Consider the following 18,595-nt stretch of genomic DNA (forward strand, 5'->3'; position numbering starts at 1 on the left):
TCTTCACTGTTGTATTCCTGGATTTCCCTTCAGCTTTAAGGCAAACTTCTTGAGTAATCATAGGTTTTATTGTTTAGGAACCTCAACTAGACTCCACAATGTAAATAAAATTGTACTTGTAATGCAAAATTAGTTCTGTCCTAGATATCGCACATGGGAAAAATTATGTTTCTTTATCTTTAATTATTGCGTGCACGCTCATATGTGTGAGTCTTCGTGTGCAGACAGCTGCTGACATGTTTTTCACAGCATGGTGAAATGAAATTATCCACGGAGGTGTGTGTTCCTCCCTGAGAAATCGTGTACTACAAGACAGGAGAGAAAAGGGCAACTGGGCAGTCGGAGGCAGGGACAGATACAGAGAGAGCGAAAGAGGGATGGGTGTTTGGTCGGTGTGTGGACAGTGGGAGGCTGGGAAAGATTAAAATTGCGGCCGGATTTGGTTGGTTGTTCCAGCATGGCAGACAAGTGTCACACTTTTCGACAGGGGCTAAGTAGGAGCAAGTTGGCCCGCAGTCAGATTTAGAGAGCTGGGGTGCTTAATCATCGTGGGCTTGGTGCTACAGTTGACAGATGAGTTATGAGCGGGTGCCACAGGTAGGAGACCTAGTCTTCTCACCACTCACTGTGACCTTCGCTCCAGCCATAAATTACACAGACACTATAAAATACTGATTTAGGATAACTGGGCCAACCATATCGTGGCCTGGTGTGGACAGGACAGGCAGCAGAAGAACGCTGAGGGTTGATGCAGTGACAGTGACACACTGTAAGGAAGCTGTTAGACAGTAAAAGTTTACAGAACTGAAAAACTTGAGTTGAGCTTGTACCTGGACCTGATTTGATCTCAGTCACTATTTGATTTTGATTCAAATTTTCCCATCAGTCTGTTGAATGATCTGCTTCCTCTAATTAGCTTCATTAATTGTGACGCACATTCGTTCAATCAGTCACGCACTTTTGGAAACATTCAGATCTATGAATTGAAGGAAGGAATTGGCACAATTAGCAATAATCTGACGAACAAAGAAAGTTCAAATCATTCCACACAAGAAACCTGAATCAATTCTGGGCTCCTTTCTTTTATTGCAGCACAGATTCAATTCAAAATTCACATTCACATACATTTAAAGGTTTTAGTCCAATGCTGTGCTCTGTAGACTCACCAATATATACCCAGACAGAGTAATGAATGAGCAGATGTTCCTACGCCTTGATTATAGTAATATTTATATCAAAATGCTTCTGTAGCGGAAGTTGTGCTTGCTCGAGTGGAGAAACATCTTAACCTTTTTCTGAACAATGATGAGACAGTTGGGAAGCTGCCATTTTAACTATGACAATCTTCTCATAAATATCCTGACAGAAGTTTAATTTTTCAGCGCTTCACTTGCTTTACTTGTCTCTTTTAGACGTGACATTTAAAACTTAAGAAGGTGAATAAAGTAGTGTTTTCAGACAGTGAGAATCAAAGCCATCTTCTTTATGCATAGAAAGGAAAGATTTAGTTTTGTGTCACTCATTCTTTCATATTCTACTGCTTATTTGTTTCTGGGTCACAGGGCGTGTCGGTTGGGACAGTGCGGGGTCAATCTGGCCAGGTCGCCATCGCAGAGCTGAGACACAGAGATAACAACCACTCACACCTACAGACAATTTAGAGTCACCAGTTAACCTAAACGTGATGTCTTTGGACAGTGGGACGAAACCCACACAGGCACGGAGAGAACATGCAAGCACAGAAAGGCCCCAGGCCGGGAACCGAACACTCGACTTTCTTATTGTGGGGCAACAGTGCTAAGCACTGCGCCGCTGTGCTGCCTGGTTTTATATCTGTTCTATATATTGTGCCAAGGCTTCAATGTACAGAAATATAATCATATTATTAAAGTGTTTATCTATAGGTTGGTATCTGCCCTACAATAAAGGCATCCTGAGGCAACCTTCAATCTCGCCTCTCACCCCGTGACATCTGTTTCTAACAGCGTTATTGTTAGTTGAAAGTAAGTTATAATGAGTAATCAGCAATTATTTCATCATCCAATTTCTTTTATGGAGGAGTTGTTTTAATTAAGAGATTCATTAAGTTAGTTCATTAATTTCCCCACAGGTGACCCAGATTCCCAGGAGAATTTTAAATCAATTCTGATCCCTATTATTTAATATCAGAGCGAACACTTGCTGCGTTGCAGAGCAGATTCCATCTGGTTTCATTCTGGGAGTAGATTTACTGATATTCATTAGAACAAAAGATGAAATGATCATGTATGAGATGGTTTGTTTTTGACATGATTCAGATGGCTCTCACTCTGACAAAAGCTTCATGCACAGATCTATAGGTTAACTCGTGAAATCCCATGAGTATCTTACAGAAAGGTGAGCCTTATTTTGCTGCAGTTTGACAATCATAAACCTTTCAGGCAGTTTAACTCTGAACTGACCGTTGCACATTATTTCACTGCGCTTGCTGCAGATTGCAGCTCGAGTCCTCTGCATGCCCTCCAGCCATATACAGTAGCTGTCATCCTGACACTTCTTTCAGTTGATGTATGCAGGATGTTATCTATCATTGCCATGACATTGCATATCCCCTTTAGTTTGACACGTTTTGACAGACATCCTCACCCATTAATGCCATGGTATCACCTAGCTTGTTATCACTGTATCTGCAGTATGCACAGCTCCACCAGCATCGAGTGCTCGGTGTGTAGTGAGCAGTGCAGTCTCCAGAGTATGCAGCAGTTGGATAGTTTTCCTGCTTACTTGCTTTGCATAGTCCTCATGAATATTACACCTGCTTAGTGAATAGTCAAGAGATCACCTGGCTCTTCGGGCTCAAAAGGCGTCATGATGGATGTGAAATATTGGAAAGACATTGTAGGACAAAGTGTTGGCCCACACCATCGATCATTCATGCGAAGCAGATGACATAGTTCTCCCTCTCTCTGTCTCTCTCACTTACAGCGGGTGAGTTTATCAGTGCTGCCCAGAATATTTAACAGGGAAGAGAGAGCACCCATGGGATCTCATTTGCACAGGTGTCCATCTGGTAGAAGTTTTCTGGGATAATCTCCACATCATGTCACATTTGCATCTGGGCCTCATGAAAATGGCACACTTACTTCAAGCGCACAGCACGCCACTGGCCAGTCCGAAGGGCGAGGCGTTGTAGTCCGCCACTGTAGCGAAGACCAGTGTGTGTTGTACTAATCCATAAAGCAGCTAATGCTGCACAATTATGTAAGGATTTAACATGTTTGTAATTGTTTGTTGGTTCAGCTCAATTTGTGTAACCAGCTTTAGTTGTAAAATTAGCAAAGAGATTTTCCTAAACACTGCCAATTTGTTTGGTCTTATAACCAGGAGGGATTTACTGCAGGCAGGCCATCGTACTTGTCAAATGTGACAGTCTTATTAGACAGTTTGGGTGAAGAAAAGGAGCTCTTATTGAATTCATTGATCTTAGAGGACCTGTGCTTTAGCTCCCCTCCTTCAAATAGCAGCAACGTCCAGAGTGAATCAATGTGCTCATTGAGTCTCATGTTTTGTTAAGAATTGTTTAAGCAGCAGGTCCAATCTCCAAATCACTGTCCCAATAATGACACAAACAAGATTGTGTCGATGCTCAGCAGCTGCATTTTGTGGCGCTCTGCAAGGCAGGGCTAAGCCTGATCAGGATTCCAGATTGGTTTAAAACTGAGAGACAGCTGTCTCCCCATGGAGGTGCAGCATAAATTACTGCAGGAATATTGCAATACCAAGCAGTGAAATGAACTGTTTGTCCATCCACCGTGGATGGATCTGCACAACCAGGCAAGCATGTAGCCTCCAAACATGACAAGTAATCTTGCATTTTATGCTCTTTTCCCTTGTGTTATAATTCCCTTTCTTTATGTGTATGACCTGAGTAGTTACAGTACATCAATTGTAGTAAGTAATTTTCTGCTAGCTCGCACTGTATCTGCTTAACACGTGAAAACAAAAGGCTCAATCAATCTTCAAGTGCTGTTGACATTCAGAGCTGTCATTCCATATTACCACCCGGGTCCCTGCCTCTCATACACACATATAAAAGCGATGTGTGTGTGTGTGTGTGTGTGTGTGTGTGTGTGTGTTTGGTTTATGGCTGAAAAATGGTGAAAAACATGAATTACTTTCCAGAGGAAGGTTTCTTTCTGTCTTCCTCTGGATTAAATGATGAGATGAAATGCTTTTATTGAGCATTGTGCAGATTTTGATCACACAGACCAGGAGTTTCTTTGAAGCCAGAGATGGACGAGTGGCACTCATTGTTCTCTGTGAGATTTCAATATGATAAAACTCATTAATTTCTCAGACTCATTCAACTTTTTCACAGGAACTCCACGTATTGCATGAAGGTATCCATGTCGCTCACAGTGGCGGAGAATGACACGGACCTCTGCTACAACTCCAAAATGAGGTTCTTTGAGAAAGCTGAACTGAGCAAAAGCAAAGACATTTCCTGCCCCGGCATTGAGGATTATATACAGCCCGGAGCAGAGCCTGAGATTGTGTGGTACAAGGTAAGGTGCAACTATCTGTTTTCATTTTGAACAAATAATTACTTTCAAATTCAGAGGCAAGAAAAGAAAAATGTAAGCTATTGTCCAAATGGGTCTTTTGTTTCACTTAAAAAAAAAAAAGGAAGGAAGATTGGTAATTTATTTGAAGAGTAACCTACTTCATGTGAGCTTTATTTAAATCTAATTATTGTCTAATCTCTGTGTTCTGAAGCTACAAGTATCAAGAAAATAAATATAAAATAAATGCATCTCCTGGCTCTATACATGAACTCCTCTTCCTCCTTATGGAGGGTCCACAGTGTAGCTTACCCAGTCAGCCCTGACATGCAGGCCACTTTGGAGGAGCTGCTATGTGCAGTTTGCGTACCAATTTATCAAATGTGAAAGTGTGCCAGATTAAGACGGCACATAGTTTATTTTCTTTCCAACTGAATAAAATTTAAAATAGAAAGTCGCTGTGGCTCTGCACCCTCGAGTTATTGGCTCTTCCTTTGTCACTGCGGCTGGTTGAGTTCTGGGAGGCCCGTCTTGGATCGCAGTTTGAAGCCAGACTCTGTGCCCCAGTTTCCTTTGCCTTAGGTATTCAGGGGCACAAAGTCTGAAAGTCCTTGACTGTTTGTCAAAGTCCATACTTATGCTCCAGCTAAACAATGGTAGCTGTGGAGGTCCATTATCCACCATACAGTGTGTGTCATCTGGATCCTTCTAAAATATAACGATTAGAAAACATCAGGAATGCCTCAGGACCTTGCATTACATTTAAATGTGCACAATTAGGAATTTATTGTCCCATTTAAAAGAACCATTAACTCTACAAATACAAACAAAAACTGGGAATACTTCTCTAATTTCTCTGCAAGGTGTTAGCATCACTCATGACAGTAGTATTGATGGTACAGCCCATTAAAGTAAATTTCTCATTTCAGAGTCGCTGATTATTAACAAAGTAAAGCAGATTTAACAAACAAACTTTGTAATGGCTTTATGAAATGAACTCCAGTAGTATTGCCTTCCGCTCAGAGTGATGAACGGGAAGCCATTCAACCTCATAAATCCCAGTTAAAAAATTATTAGAATCTGGACAAACAGGGGTGGCGCAAACAAATTAGAAATAAATTGCAGAGAATTTGTGTTTTAATATGAGGCCTTTCCTCTATGATATATCAGTTTGTGGAAGGTTTTCATGGCAGTTGAATCCCAAAGCAGCCCTCTTTGGAGTTAGCCATGTCCTCATGAGTAGAGGTATTGAATTAAAAACCCGTTTTCTATGAAAGCCGACAGTAAAACCAAATTGTGTTTTGCTTAATTTCAAACATTCGTGCATGCTTTTTTCCTGAATTGTGAATAAAGGAGTGCAAGCCAAAGCAGTGGAGACAAACCATAGAAAGGAGGAGCGACAGTCTGTCCATCAAGGAAGTACGGGAAGATGACATAGGGAATTACACCTGCGAACTCCAGTTTGGGAACTTTGTGGTGCGGAGGACGACTGAGTTATCCGTCACAGGTAAAGAAAATCTTTGACATTTCTTTATTGCTCCTAAATCTTATTTAAGAGTCAACTCTGCTTACTTTGGTTGAGATGTTTTACAGGCAGATTTTATTGTAAGAGGACCCAAGAACCAGACTTATGACAGTGCAGAAAAGAGCAGCACACTTGAAAGCGCAAAACAAATATATGTTTTATTAATAGGTATAAACATAAAAGTACGTCCCTGTTTTTGTATACAGCTTTCTGTGTGGCGAGTGTTTTCTACAGATAAAAAGGGCTTCAGGTTGTTGTTGTTAGGAAAATTAAGCTTTTTAAAGCTGATCCCTGCACCCTTTGCCAATAGTGGAGCTGTCTCTGTGACTTCCAGGCTGCTTTAATTGCTAAGTAGTGGAATTCACACAGAGCCACTTCAGCACTTTTTCTTATGGCTGTCGGAATATTTAAGCCTGAACCTAAAGTGGGCGACAGATTGCCTGCCACTGACACTGTCACAGCCAAAGTTGACACAGCAGGCACGATGGATGGGAAGAACCCTAATTATACACTTTTTTTTAGCTTATCTGACTGGAAGTAGTTGTGGTAATTTTCCTGAGTGATGTCATGTTAAGTTTGTAATCAGTAAACAGCAACGAAGAGCTCAGACTAAAATTTGTTTTTGAATAGTGCCAGTTTAACTGCTTCATTTATTTGGCTGTTAAGTAATATTTTAGAATTTCAATAACCAATCTGGGAACAAAATGAATCATAAGAGGAGCAGGACTTGATCATATCTCTTTCCTATATTACAAAGCTGCCCCATCAGAATCTATCCTGTGAACGTACAGCTCACGTTTGCTTTGTACTGAATAACGACACCATCTTCTCCTCTGTCTGACTTTCCGGTTCTGTTTCACATCTTCGAGGATATGAAGAAATGTAAGATGAGTCAGTCTGAAACAGAAATGAGGGGCTGTTGTGTTTAAGTGCGGCGGCGAGCTCACATTGTGGGTGTGAGGCTCGCGCTAAGTGTTGGCTGTTAACTGCTAACTGATTACGTTTTATAGGCCCCTGAGAGGGACAAAGACAGATTCCAGTAAAGGCCAAGTTAAGTCATAAATCATTTTCTCACCAACTTCAAAATGTTATCGAGGGGAAATATTCTTCTCTCCACTCTCTCTACTTTGGAGACATTCAACATTCAAAAACAGGTGGCAAAAAATGATGGATGATTAGACTGTGACAGTAGAAGCAGCGTTTATGATGAAGAAATAGACTTGCACTCACATTCAGTCTACCCACAGGTGTGAATGTGTCTTTTTTACGCTTTATGATAGGCTGGCAGCCTGTCTCACCCAAATCATGCTGCGTTAGGATCCAGCTCTCACAGCAAGCAGGAAAGAAAATAAATGGATGAATACGTGTGACCGCTACATTTTGTAAAAACTTTTACAGGACGTTTATTCTTCAGTCTAATTTCACAGAGGCCGTAGGTCACATCTCACCACAGCAGGTTAGTTTTTATACAGTTGATTGTTTTATTTATTTTGCGTGTCATTTGCGTTCCCTCCGTTCACCACTTTGTAACATCCAGTAGAGTTTGAAAAGTACTCCGTGAACAAAGATTATTGTTATTTTGATCCTACCGATTGCAAAGATACAAATAAATAATTATAGTTCGCACCGTGTTTCGCTATACGTCTCTCCTAGAGGAAACACGATATAACACAAGCTCCCATTGTTCTCTCTGAATATTTTTCATCTTTAGAAAGCAATGCCAGTGTTAATTCTGGTTTCAGGCTTGGATGCTTTACTTTGAATTTTTGGATTTCATTTTTTATTTCCTGTCTCCGATTGAAGAAGTGTTGAGTTTTCGAACGCAGGATTTTCTTTTGTACAGACATCGTTGCTGCAATGATCTTGCTAACTACTTAGTTCCTTTGATCTATCTTCTTTTCCTGTCTGCTGTCACTGTATGAGTATACATGAAACACATTGCATCCTATAAGGGAGGTAGATTTTGTTCTTGGAGAGAGCTCTATAGCGTTTAGGGTTGAATCAGTCCTCACTCCAAAGCAACTTTGTAACAGCCGCTGCTTTTCTACCCATTCAGTGTCCTCCAGCAGTTTTAACAGTCATTTCTTTTTTGTGTGAAGGACCCAAGTTTGCCTAATTTTCACAATTAATCATGATAATAACCATTCTAAGGTTCAATTGTTCAGGAAATTGTCAGCCATTTATCCCCATTATATACCCATCTAGAGGACCAGTGAAAAGAAGTGTGAAATTGAACAGTACGTCACAACACAACTAATAAGGGGAGAAAATGTTCTCGCAATGCCAGCTTCACAAAGTTACTGAGAATACTCTGCAGACTGTGTCTATTAGTGTCTTGAGGGGAACTTCACAAACCATGACTTGCCATTGTCTAAACTTGTAAGAAACTTCAGTTTAAGGTTTAGTCTTGTGTGTCCACAATACCGAGCATTTAAAAATAAAAAAGGCAGAAGACTCTGCGATTTTATGTGCTCTTTGGTAAACCATTAAACTGAGTAATTAATTTCTTTCATTGTGCCGCTCAGAAGTGCTCAGGTGGGCTGTTATTGTGGTTCATTATTACTGTTGTTTATCTTATCCATATAGTTTATATGCCCATAGAAACTCAAATGGCACTGCTGGCATACACTGTCAGATCACTACAGAGTTATTTACTCTGTGCTTTGTGATCCTTTATTGTTGAATATTGTTTCATCTTTCAAAATGTTCCCAGCCAGTTTAGTTGAGAAATCCTGTTGTACATCTTTCGTCTCAAACCACTGACTTAATGACCTCCTCTTCCTTAATACTAATGAGAGCCCTTGCATCTTGGTAAAGCAATGAGTGTCTTGGTCAATACAGATGAAGTAGTTAAATTGATTATTACAGACTTGTTAATTGTAGTCATTAATGCTGACAACAAATCTGCTTTGCCAACCATCTGACAGCACTGCTGGCCAAGTACTTTTACCTGCAAGTCCCAACAACTTGCGCGTAAGAACTCCTCTTGAGCAGTTCCACAAACCCGCCGAACATAAAAAGGTGGAGAACAGAGGAGACAGAAGCGAGTCTATGATAGTGGCTACTCATTATGTTCAATTTCATTATTTTCCTGCTGAGCAAAAAGGATTTAAGTATTCCACATAGACCTGACCTTTCTATCTGCATGCTTTCTTTTTTTATCTGGAATAAGTATACATGAACTTTTGTTTAATATTATCATCAATCTCCAACAGATAATTCTAATTCCCCATCAAAACCCTTGTCACTCCCCTCTTTATCAACAGCCGGCAGTCCCTCTCAAAGCAGAGCAGTGGGACAAAAGGTCAGATTCCATTTGATTATAATGAGCACAGCTAAAGTCATCATGTGCTCCCTTGCTGAGTGATTGGAAGTGACATTCATTTTTAAATGAAATTTGGGGCTTTATGACGACTTTGTAAGGTGCTTTGTTCGATTTTGTAGATTAAACACAGCAGAATAAAGGAGTGGTGATGAAATGGATAGAGAGGGGAGCAACAACTTCAGCGTCAGTGTAGCTAATGAGCTGAGACTGATGCTGTTAGCCAGCTTTTCTTATTTTGAAAGAGCATGCAATGAGGAGAGTTTGGTTGATGAAGGGATGGGGCGTGCTTTGCAGCGCGAGTGTCTAAATAGCCCAAAAGCCGGAGATGCCAAAGACAATCATGAAAACAGCACTTCAGATGCTATTTCTCATGCATTCCCCATAAGGCTGAGTGCTGCATTTACCTGATATTTTCCCTGTCCTTCAGGTCTGTGCATTTTAAGTAGACAGATTTGATTCTGTGGTCCCTTTTTGGTTTAAAATAATTTGCATTCAACACTTTTGACAGTCGTTCAGTCTATCAGATTGAAACTCAATTTCTCTTGAGTGAACAGTAGTTTCTTCCTCAATAGCGCTGTGCTATTTCAATAACCTGCTTCCTATCGGATGATATTACACAGTGATTTGACTGGTTCGAAACTAAAGGAACTATTTTGCTTCCTCAGCTCAAACACTGCTCCTGAATGATGGGAACAATTCCTTTCATATGTGTTTTCTGCTGTGCTTTTTGCGAGTGTCTACTTTCTATAAGTGCAAGTGCACACAATAGAGAATAAGTACATTATAAGAAGAGAATAAGGTTCTTTTGTGGTTTTCATGCTGTGAGTCTCTAGCAACATAGCAAGTCAAAACAATTTATTAACTGTAATAAAGAGGAAAAAATAACTATTTCCCACAACTCCACACGTAAATGTGTGGGACGGTGTGGAGTGGTACAGTAATGCAGATTCAGTTTCCCTTTTAAAAAGCTTGACTGACAAACTTAAAATAAGTTGAGCTCCTAGAGCTGCTTTGGAAGAGTCACAATAGGACCACAGTGACATGTGAAACATGGGGCGAGCTTTTCCAGTGGCAGCGGTTGCTACATGAACCTATTTAGCACGGTTGCTTAAAAGGAATGTACATATTCCTGTGATTGCTTTACTGCCACACATCGAGACGAGAATGCGTATAAACACTCGCTGAATGTTATTTATCCAGGGAGCATACTGAGTTACAGATCATAGCAGGTGTAGACTGGGACAGAGATATTAAAACACATAAATGTAAATAAAAGTCTGTGGTAATTAGCTAGTAGCATGAATTATCAACAGTGTGTGTCTTAGTGTGCAGGCGGTTGTGCTTTTTTCCATCCTCCCCCTCTGTTTTTATCTGTAAATCAGACTTTACATTAAGACAGCCATTCCTAGGATAACATACCATGCTGTGTTAGCAAGCTAATGAGATGAAATTCTGGAGGAAAAAAACTACAACAACAACAAGAAAAAAAAAAACAAAAAAACAGTAATGCTGAGACATCAAGCTCATCACAAGCTAAGAGACACAGCCACGTCCCTCCAGTTGGGGCATCGGCGGCCGTTGGGTGTACTTATCCTTTCAATATAGGAATCATTGTCTTTTTGCATGTCATGACCCCATGATAGATACTGTTACATCTGAAACATCGATTTTTGCTGTGTTGAAGTCCGGTCTGTTGTTCTGCAGGAACAGCTAAATGGATGAAGTTGTGCTGAGTAAAAGTAAACGTGCCATTTGTTTTGCTGATGGGGGTGAGAGGATCACAGACAGCTTGTTGCCTGAGAATAACTTTAAAAATCCATTTCATTTTCATTTATCTACAATATCAACTCATTTGTTGAGCATTAAAATGTTAACAGGGCATCAATGTCCCTGTTAATTCTAATAAACTGGTTACTTCTTCGGCTCAGTGTCAGTAGTCTATGCCTCTATTCAGCAAACTGTATCTCCTGCCAACACCATTTGGTGGCCATTACTAATTTCCTATTCCATCTCTGGTTTGGCTCATTAGCATATGAAGTAGGTTGAAATATAATTGCTCCTTTAATTGATGGAAGATAATTAATCAGGCCAAGGTGCTGGCGGAAAAAAGAAGGCAATGCACTGAGTAGATTCAGAGAGTATTTCTTTTCTTCTTGTCTGAGTTCAATATTGTGTAATCAGCAGGCACTTAATGGGGTTTTATTCATTTTTGCACGTTTTTTTAAAATATTATCTTTGGTATTTCGTTCCTAATTAGGAGGGGACATACTTATGAATAAAAAATGAAGCTCGTCATTTGCTGAGATTTGAATTCATCGTCTCCCACTGTGACTGACGCTGCATTTGTCTTCAAGAGGGAGAGTTATTTGTTATAGCAAAGATGTTGACTGGTCAAACTACTCTCTGCTCTTTGGTGTTTTCTCTTTGATTTTAGGGCATTAGTTATGGATGTGCCCCTCAGGAAATACACTCGCTGGATCTCAGTGCTTGCTTTGTTTTCCTTTTATGGCAGCTTTTATGTTATAACCTTGGCGTCGTATTATGATCCTCACAGAATCACAATGTTCAGAGGCAGTGGTGCTGGCTCTCATGTGTGCTGTTCTCACCAGGCATACCATCACAGTGGGAATTCAGTGGATTAATCAAGATTGTCACTCAAACATCCAGCTGCTGCGAAAATGGGCAGGAGAATTATTTTAACCTTCTGGCTTTTCAGTGGGCGCTTGGAGCAGGCTAGTCTCCATCTCCCATAATGAAACATCCAACAGCATGAAGGGAAAATGAGGAGGAGGGAAGTTTTCAATGACACAATATGTCTGTGTGGAAGAGTGTGTGTCTGCCAAATTGTAAAGCTCACACTGCAGTGACTATACCATTCTGAATGTGCAGCACATTAACGGTGTGGGTGATGGAGCTGTGGTAATTACTTGGCTTTTTTAATCGTATTTCCATTATTACATTTCTGTGTAATTTGCACAAAAATAACTTTTGTGGAAAATATACACGATGAATAAATGAACAAGACAGTTTGTTTATTTGTCTCAAACTCAGTTATATACAAATCCAGCATGTATTCGTTTTTTGTTCTCCACTGAGATCAGGCGATGATCATGGCCCAAAGCCGCCTCCTGCCAACAGACTGCACGATAGAAAAAAAAAAGCCATGAATCTGTGTGGAATTACAGAATAATGGTCACAAATTTACACAGTTTACTGCCATAATGCGTGTGCTCATGAAATCTACTTTGAGTTGAAAGAAGAACTTTAGAAACACAATGATTTTTTTTTTTTTTTTTTATTATGGATGAGCATTTCTGGAGGCCATGTGAAGGATACTCCATTCACATGTAACCTTATGATGGTTGTCTTTATGAGGAAGAATACACTAAATCATCAAACTAGATGTCGCCATTCAGCAAAAACAGCATTCCAAATCTAAAATGCCAAGGTATTTTTGTTATTATAGTTTTAGTATTTTTCAGATTTATGATGCCATCTACCTTTTTTCAGATTCAGCCCCTGCATCACCCTTTGTCACATCCCAAAACTGCCACACCACTGAAGCCCAAATATCAATCACAGGTGAAAGGCAGAAACTGAGGCCTTTCTTTAAACCAGCAATGGACCCTCTTTGCTCTGAAGCCCGACTGTGACAGGGATTTATTCCCGTCTTCTTCACCTTCCTGCTGACTGTATTGTGCGTTCAACCATGGCACCACAAACTCCGGATGGCTTTTCCTCAAGACTTCAATACGTTGTCAGTTTTTTTAAAGGAATTAAGCAGCTATATACTGAAAAATGTCCTTTACCTCATTTATTGTTTACGTTCAGGATTTTCCTTTTCAGTAAAGTGTCCTTTACCTCCACTGAGACAGAGACATAGAGGTCAGGGAAAAGTTTAAAATGAGAGGATTCTAGCAGAGACCTCTTCCCTTTGTGAAATTACGAATAGTGTAAGAACCGTGAAAACCCAGTGAAGTGCTTTTCTGAGACCTGCACTTGCACAATCTTGCACTTTAGAAAGAAAGTTACTTTGAAAACGTATTACCTGTAAGTCATGTGATCAATATTTTATTTTCTCACTATCATGCTCAAGCTCACGGATTCAACGCAGGTTTTGGTTTAAGCCCCATGTCAACTTTCACTTTCCTCCGTGAAGATTTCTCACCACTGACCATTTCACATGAAATGAACTCTAATTTAATAAATACATTCTGAGTTATATAGCCAGACAGGAAGGGTGAGATCTTTAAATGACATTATGTATGATCACATGATGACAAAAGATTTATTCCTCTTCATTCCTCACATTCTCATATTTGAGAAAATGTCTTAACAAAGACTGTTCTAATTTACTAATTGATGAACTCAGCTATCCATTCTCCTGTTAGTGTTGTAGTTGATGACTCCATCCAGCTGTTTGCTTCAACTTTCGGTGATGCCCCCGTTCCCCTGTGGTTTTGCAGGCTGTTTGTTATGTGTTCCCCTGCCATCACAACCCAGCCTGGCATGTCAACGCAATCCTGCACTCTGATCAATCCAGCAGCGGTATGTGTATGTGGTAGTGCACACTCAGCATCCTGGTGGGTTTCCACCTGCTGGTGTCATCAAAGGAGCAGCACACAGGGGATGTGATTGCAGAGCTTGCAGCAGGGGAGGAAGTGGGAGACACAGAGGAGAAAATATCTGAGCATGAAGCATGCGTGTGGGGCAGACTGGAGTGCTTTCTTCGTTTAAATATAGCTGTGATTTTCTTCAGATATGTGGAAATCTGTCAAAGGGGCTTTAATTTCCAACGTTACGATTTCACTGCAAATTCTGCAGATTAAAGTGTTCATTGAGTCAGAGCTGGTATGTTGTTTGGATTCCTCTATAGCCTGAGGTCATCTATGCTGTTTGCATTGTTTGCTTCCGTGAAACAGTGACAGGTAATTGGCAATAAGTATATGGATGCCTGGTTTTTGGCCGGGCTTGCCAAATACAAGCACCATGAACAAACTGCCGAGGATGAGCTCCAGGAATTAGTTTGACTTGGCTGGCTCTCCACAAGGTGAGATGACTTTGATCAGTGTACCATTGTTTGATGAGGTGGCACTTTCTGGGCACAAATGCAGTTTTAAACAAACAACGAACTATCTCCCTTGATGTTTTGTCACAAGATTTAGGACATTGGGCTTGCAAGGCTGGACTGGAGGACGTAATGCATCTATGGTGCTGTTTGGACAGTAAGAGTAATGTAGACATATTGTACAGTGCATGTCAATACCGAGCATGGGAAAGCAAAGCATTTCACGGCAGAGCATAATTTCATCCTGTATGCTTGAGCATCAGTGGCATTGTGTTTTCACTGTATTTTTATACTCTTCAGTGAAACAGAGGGAAATTCAACCATGAAAATTAGATCTTTGATGTGATTTACATGAAGATATCCATACACCACATTCTTCTGACATACAGGTCGGACAATGATGGGATTCATTTTTGAAGCAGCCCACGCTATCTTGTCACTTGAATGACACATTACGCCTCCGAATACAATCAGAGATTCTGTTCACACGGCAGGTCTCTGCGATCATTTATGGCTGATGGAAGCATTCACTTGGAAGGCAGAAGGTCATGTGCCTTCATGTCAAGAAGCAGATTGTGTGTCACAAAGCATGCATCAACTGAAGCCTGGGGCACGTAAGTGAAATGCCACACAGACAGTGGTTGAACCCAAACAGCTGGGATTTTTACCTCTACAGATTGAATATGATTACGTCACACCCCTCAGTGTCAGGAGGTAGAACATGATGTTTCCTCGTGAGCCGTTTGGGCTCAAATACAGAAGAGACCAAAGGGTGTAGATGTGGTGAATGGTCATGTGTTAGTTTTTAGTATTTCTTTGGTTTCCATTTATTGAGAGTTCGGCATTTTCATTACATGCAATTTTATTCATAGTGTAACTCAGCAATGAAAGTCTGAGCAGTGAAATACATTTTCTGACTAACTGTAAGACCATCACTGTCTGCTTTATTAGTCACATTTGGTCTGACACCACTGGAACTACCTAAATAGCAGGTAGAACAGCAAACGCACACTCAGCCGTTATATATGATTTTACTGATATTGAGAAGTTATCACACAAAGAATTTGACTTGCTGAAAGTGATTCATCATCACACTCCTTCACCATATATTCCACATTTGCCAACTCATTTGCACATAGTGCCCATGGGCGCTCAATTTGGCAACTAAAATGGCTGGTGTACTTGGATGTCATTGTCCGTGTCCTCTTAATATATCACTTGGTTTTTGTGAATTTGTGATTAAATCAGCCCGCGTATGTGAATCTGAAGTCAGACATATTTTGGGTGAATATTTACCGAAACCTCTTTGCCTCAGAGACGAGGTCTTCATGGAGCAGGTGAAACCAAGCAACAGATGTGATGCTGGTTTGAACAGATGGTGCAAATATTCAAAAAGGTCAGGTGGTCTGGTGCCTGTGTTGCCGTTGCAGCACATTGATTGGCCTGTGTTTTAGAAGGAAGACAGAATCCAAGGCAATAATCCCCCCGCATGAATGTGTGATCAGGAGCTTATAGGCTCTAATTACGAATAGTGGGCAGCTATTTGATGTATTCCTCATGATTTGACAGGCAAAATGGTGCTTTTGATGAATGGCGCTTGCTTTGACAGTGGAAATTGAACCACAGAAAAAACAAGTTTGTACAATAAATTCTAATCATCATGTAAAAAGAGCAGAGTAAAAAAAAAAAAGTGCAGGGGAGATGTGGTGTACGACTGAGTTGGAATTTCTTTTATTTCAAATAAATAATAGAGGAAATAAAAATATCCTCTCAACTTGTCAACTTCTCTCCTGCAATAATTCACCAACAAAGCTGTTTGCTGCCATTCCAGCTGATTTAGGATCCTGGATTGTCTGTCACCTCTGCAGTGGGCTGCTGTCATACTTCTTCTCAAATGTCTATCAGTTAGCTCACTGTGCTTACAAATGTTCCTCTGACACATCGTACATCTGGGATTGCTAATTAAGATGACGTGTTACATAATTAATGCCATCACTCTGCCAATTAGCACTCGCTTAGTGCCTTAGCTTTCGAGATGTGAAAATCTGTGCTAAACTAGTGTTAATTTAATTCCACACCCCAGTGAGTGGTGTAGAAATCAAATATTCCTTATCCCATTAAGATTTTAAGAACATAAACATTTAAATAAATTCTTTCTGCTTGTTTGTCGTACAAGTGGTGTCCATAACTTTAATGCTGTGTTTAAGTGTCTATACTGACTTTACGTTTACAGCTCCCCTCAAGGCCACAAGTACGTATGAGCCTGAAGCCCCCTCGTCCTGACTCCCCTATCTCTGACAGTTTGCAGAAATGCCCCATCAAGGACACTTTAGCCACGTGTCAATCCACTGATTCCACCAGAGAGATAAGAAGGTGGGAAGGGACAGCGGAAGGGACTCTTGCATAATTTATAGTGAGCAAAAATCAATTTTGTAGCATAAATTACTCTAATGTTAATTAGTTGCAGATTGGTCTTTTACAAAAGGTGCATTTTAAATCACTTCGGGGAGAGATTCAGTGCACTGAGGCAGGTCTGAATTGTTCAGGTGGTGATAATTTCTCATGTTATTATGATGGAAAATTAGGTTTGTTTCTTTATTTGGAACACGACTGAAATTATTTCAGATGCCAAAATGGTTTCTTTGAAGAGTGCATATTTATTTATTCATTCATTCACCTTCTACTGCTTATCTGTTTCAGGGTCGTGGGGGAACAAAGATAACCACTATTTTGCCATGCTGCCTGAGAATGATATATATGTATCATACATGTATATATGTATGTATGTGTGTGTATATATATATATATATATATATATATCATTTTTTCTGTTCCTCTATTAGTAAAGCAGGGAACGTAGGGAGGAAAGTGGAGGCTTGTGTTTGTGAAGTCAAGCCCTTCCTCTTGCTTCCTACACCACCCACCCTTGCTCTTTCAGAAGCTGACACACATCCTTAGCACTGCGCACACACACAAACACACCACCACACAAACCACCCTCGGTCAGGGAGATTGCTTACCAGCGCTTAGTTCAGTGGTGATGCCCAGTTGGGCCTTGATGTAATGGAAATTGATTGCACTGCTCCCAGGCTACACTGTCATGACAAGTTATTTTAATGGCACTAAAGCAGGCTTATGCTGAAGTTTAAAAGGAGGGGGGCGTGGGGGCAGAACAGTGACTAAGGGCGTGTTATTTATTTATGAACCAGCACAATGTTTCTCTAGAAAAAAGAAATAAAGGCAGCGTATTTAAAATGAAACTGAGAAGAATATTACGGGGGTGCCGGCTAAAGAATGACCACCTGATTATTAATGAAACTGACGATTTAAAAATCTTTTTCAATCGTCTTTTTGCTGTCTAGTTGTGTGATGCTACAGTATGGTGGGGTGGAAAGACATTTTCAGCTGAGGTGAAATTTGTCGTTTGTCGCCCTCACACAGGTAATGGCTGCAACATAAGACATAAAGAAGTTTCCAGCTTCTCTTAATGCCAAAGATTTTTTTTCCCCCTTCCCCATCTAGAGCAAAAAAAGTAACAGTAATAAAGACAGAGGCTTGAGCCTGCTGCCATTTCCTCAGTGATGTGTGCTCCACAAGTGAGGTGATTTCCTGTCAACAAGATGCATTTAGTTAACTCCGGGCAGAGGTTGTCTGAGGCTTGCTGACATAGGTATTTGTATTATTGGAGGAGACTTGACTGCTCTTTGTTGTAGACAAACTGCAGAAGCTGGAAACTGCCATTGTGTTTTGTCTTTTGCTTTCTCAACTTTCCACTTAGTTGCTGTTAAATACAAAGATCTATGTTATTAGCAAAAGAGAGGACTCTGTGATGAGTACTTAAGAGTCTCCCAACACACGACTTCCTCATTTATTTTAAAGTTTAATGGCATTTCAGACTACAATGTCAATGTAATAAATTATGATGGCTCATGCATGAGCACTTCAGGTAATGTGTTTCCCTCATGTTTTGTCCTCAGGCCAATTAAAGCCCACTGTGTGACAGCCTGGCCGAATCAGGTCTCTCCACTCCTTGACAGCTAAAGCAGCCAATTAAATTTAAACGCCTATTCTGAAGCAATCCGTACCGCCCACCATGAGCGATCATTACAGCATATTTGGGTTGGAACAAATCCATG

At 40.4% G+C, this 18,595-nt stretch overlaps 1 protein-coding gene across 1 annotated transcript in view; it reads left to right on the top strand.

Annotated features, from left to right (window-relative positions):
* Positions 1-18,595, top strand: part of LOC115055063 (interleukin-1 receptor accessory protein-like 1) — a 232,127-nt gene that overhangs the window by 121,619 nt on the left and 91,913 nt on the right. Inside the window, exons 5-6 of the mRNA XM_029520504.1 lie at positions 4,358-4,544; positions 5,895-6,048. Of these exons, the coding sequence (XP_029376364.1) occupies positions 4,358-4,544; positions 5,895-6,048 (341 nt within the window). The remainder of the gene's footprint in view (positions 1-4,357; positions 4,545-5,894; positions 6,049-18,595) is intronic.

This window comes from Echeneis naucrates, chromosome 2, assembly GCF_900963305.1.
Source record: "Echeneis naucrates chromosome 2, fEcheNa1.1, whole genome shotgun sequence".
NCBI classification, from domain to species: Eukaryota; Metazoa; Chordata; class Actinopteri; order Carangiformes; family Echeneidae; genus Echeneis; species Echeneis naucrates.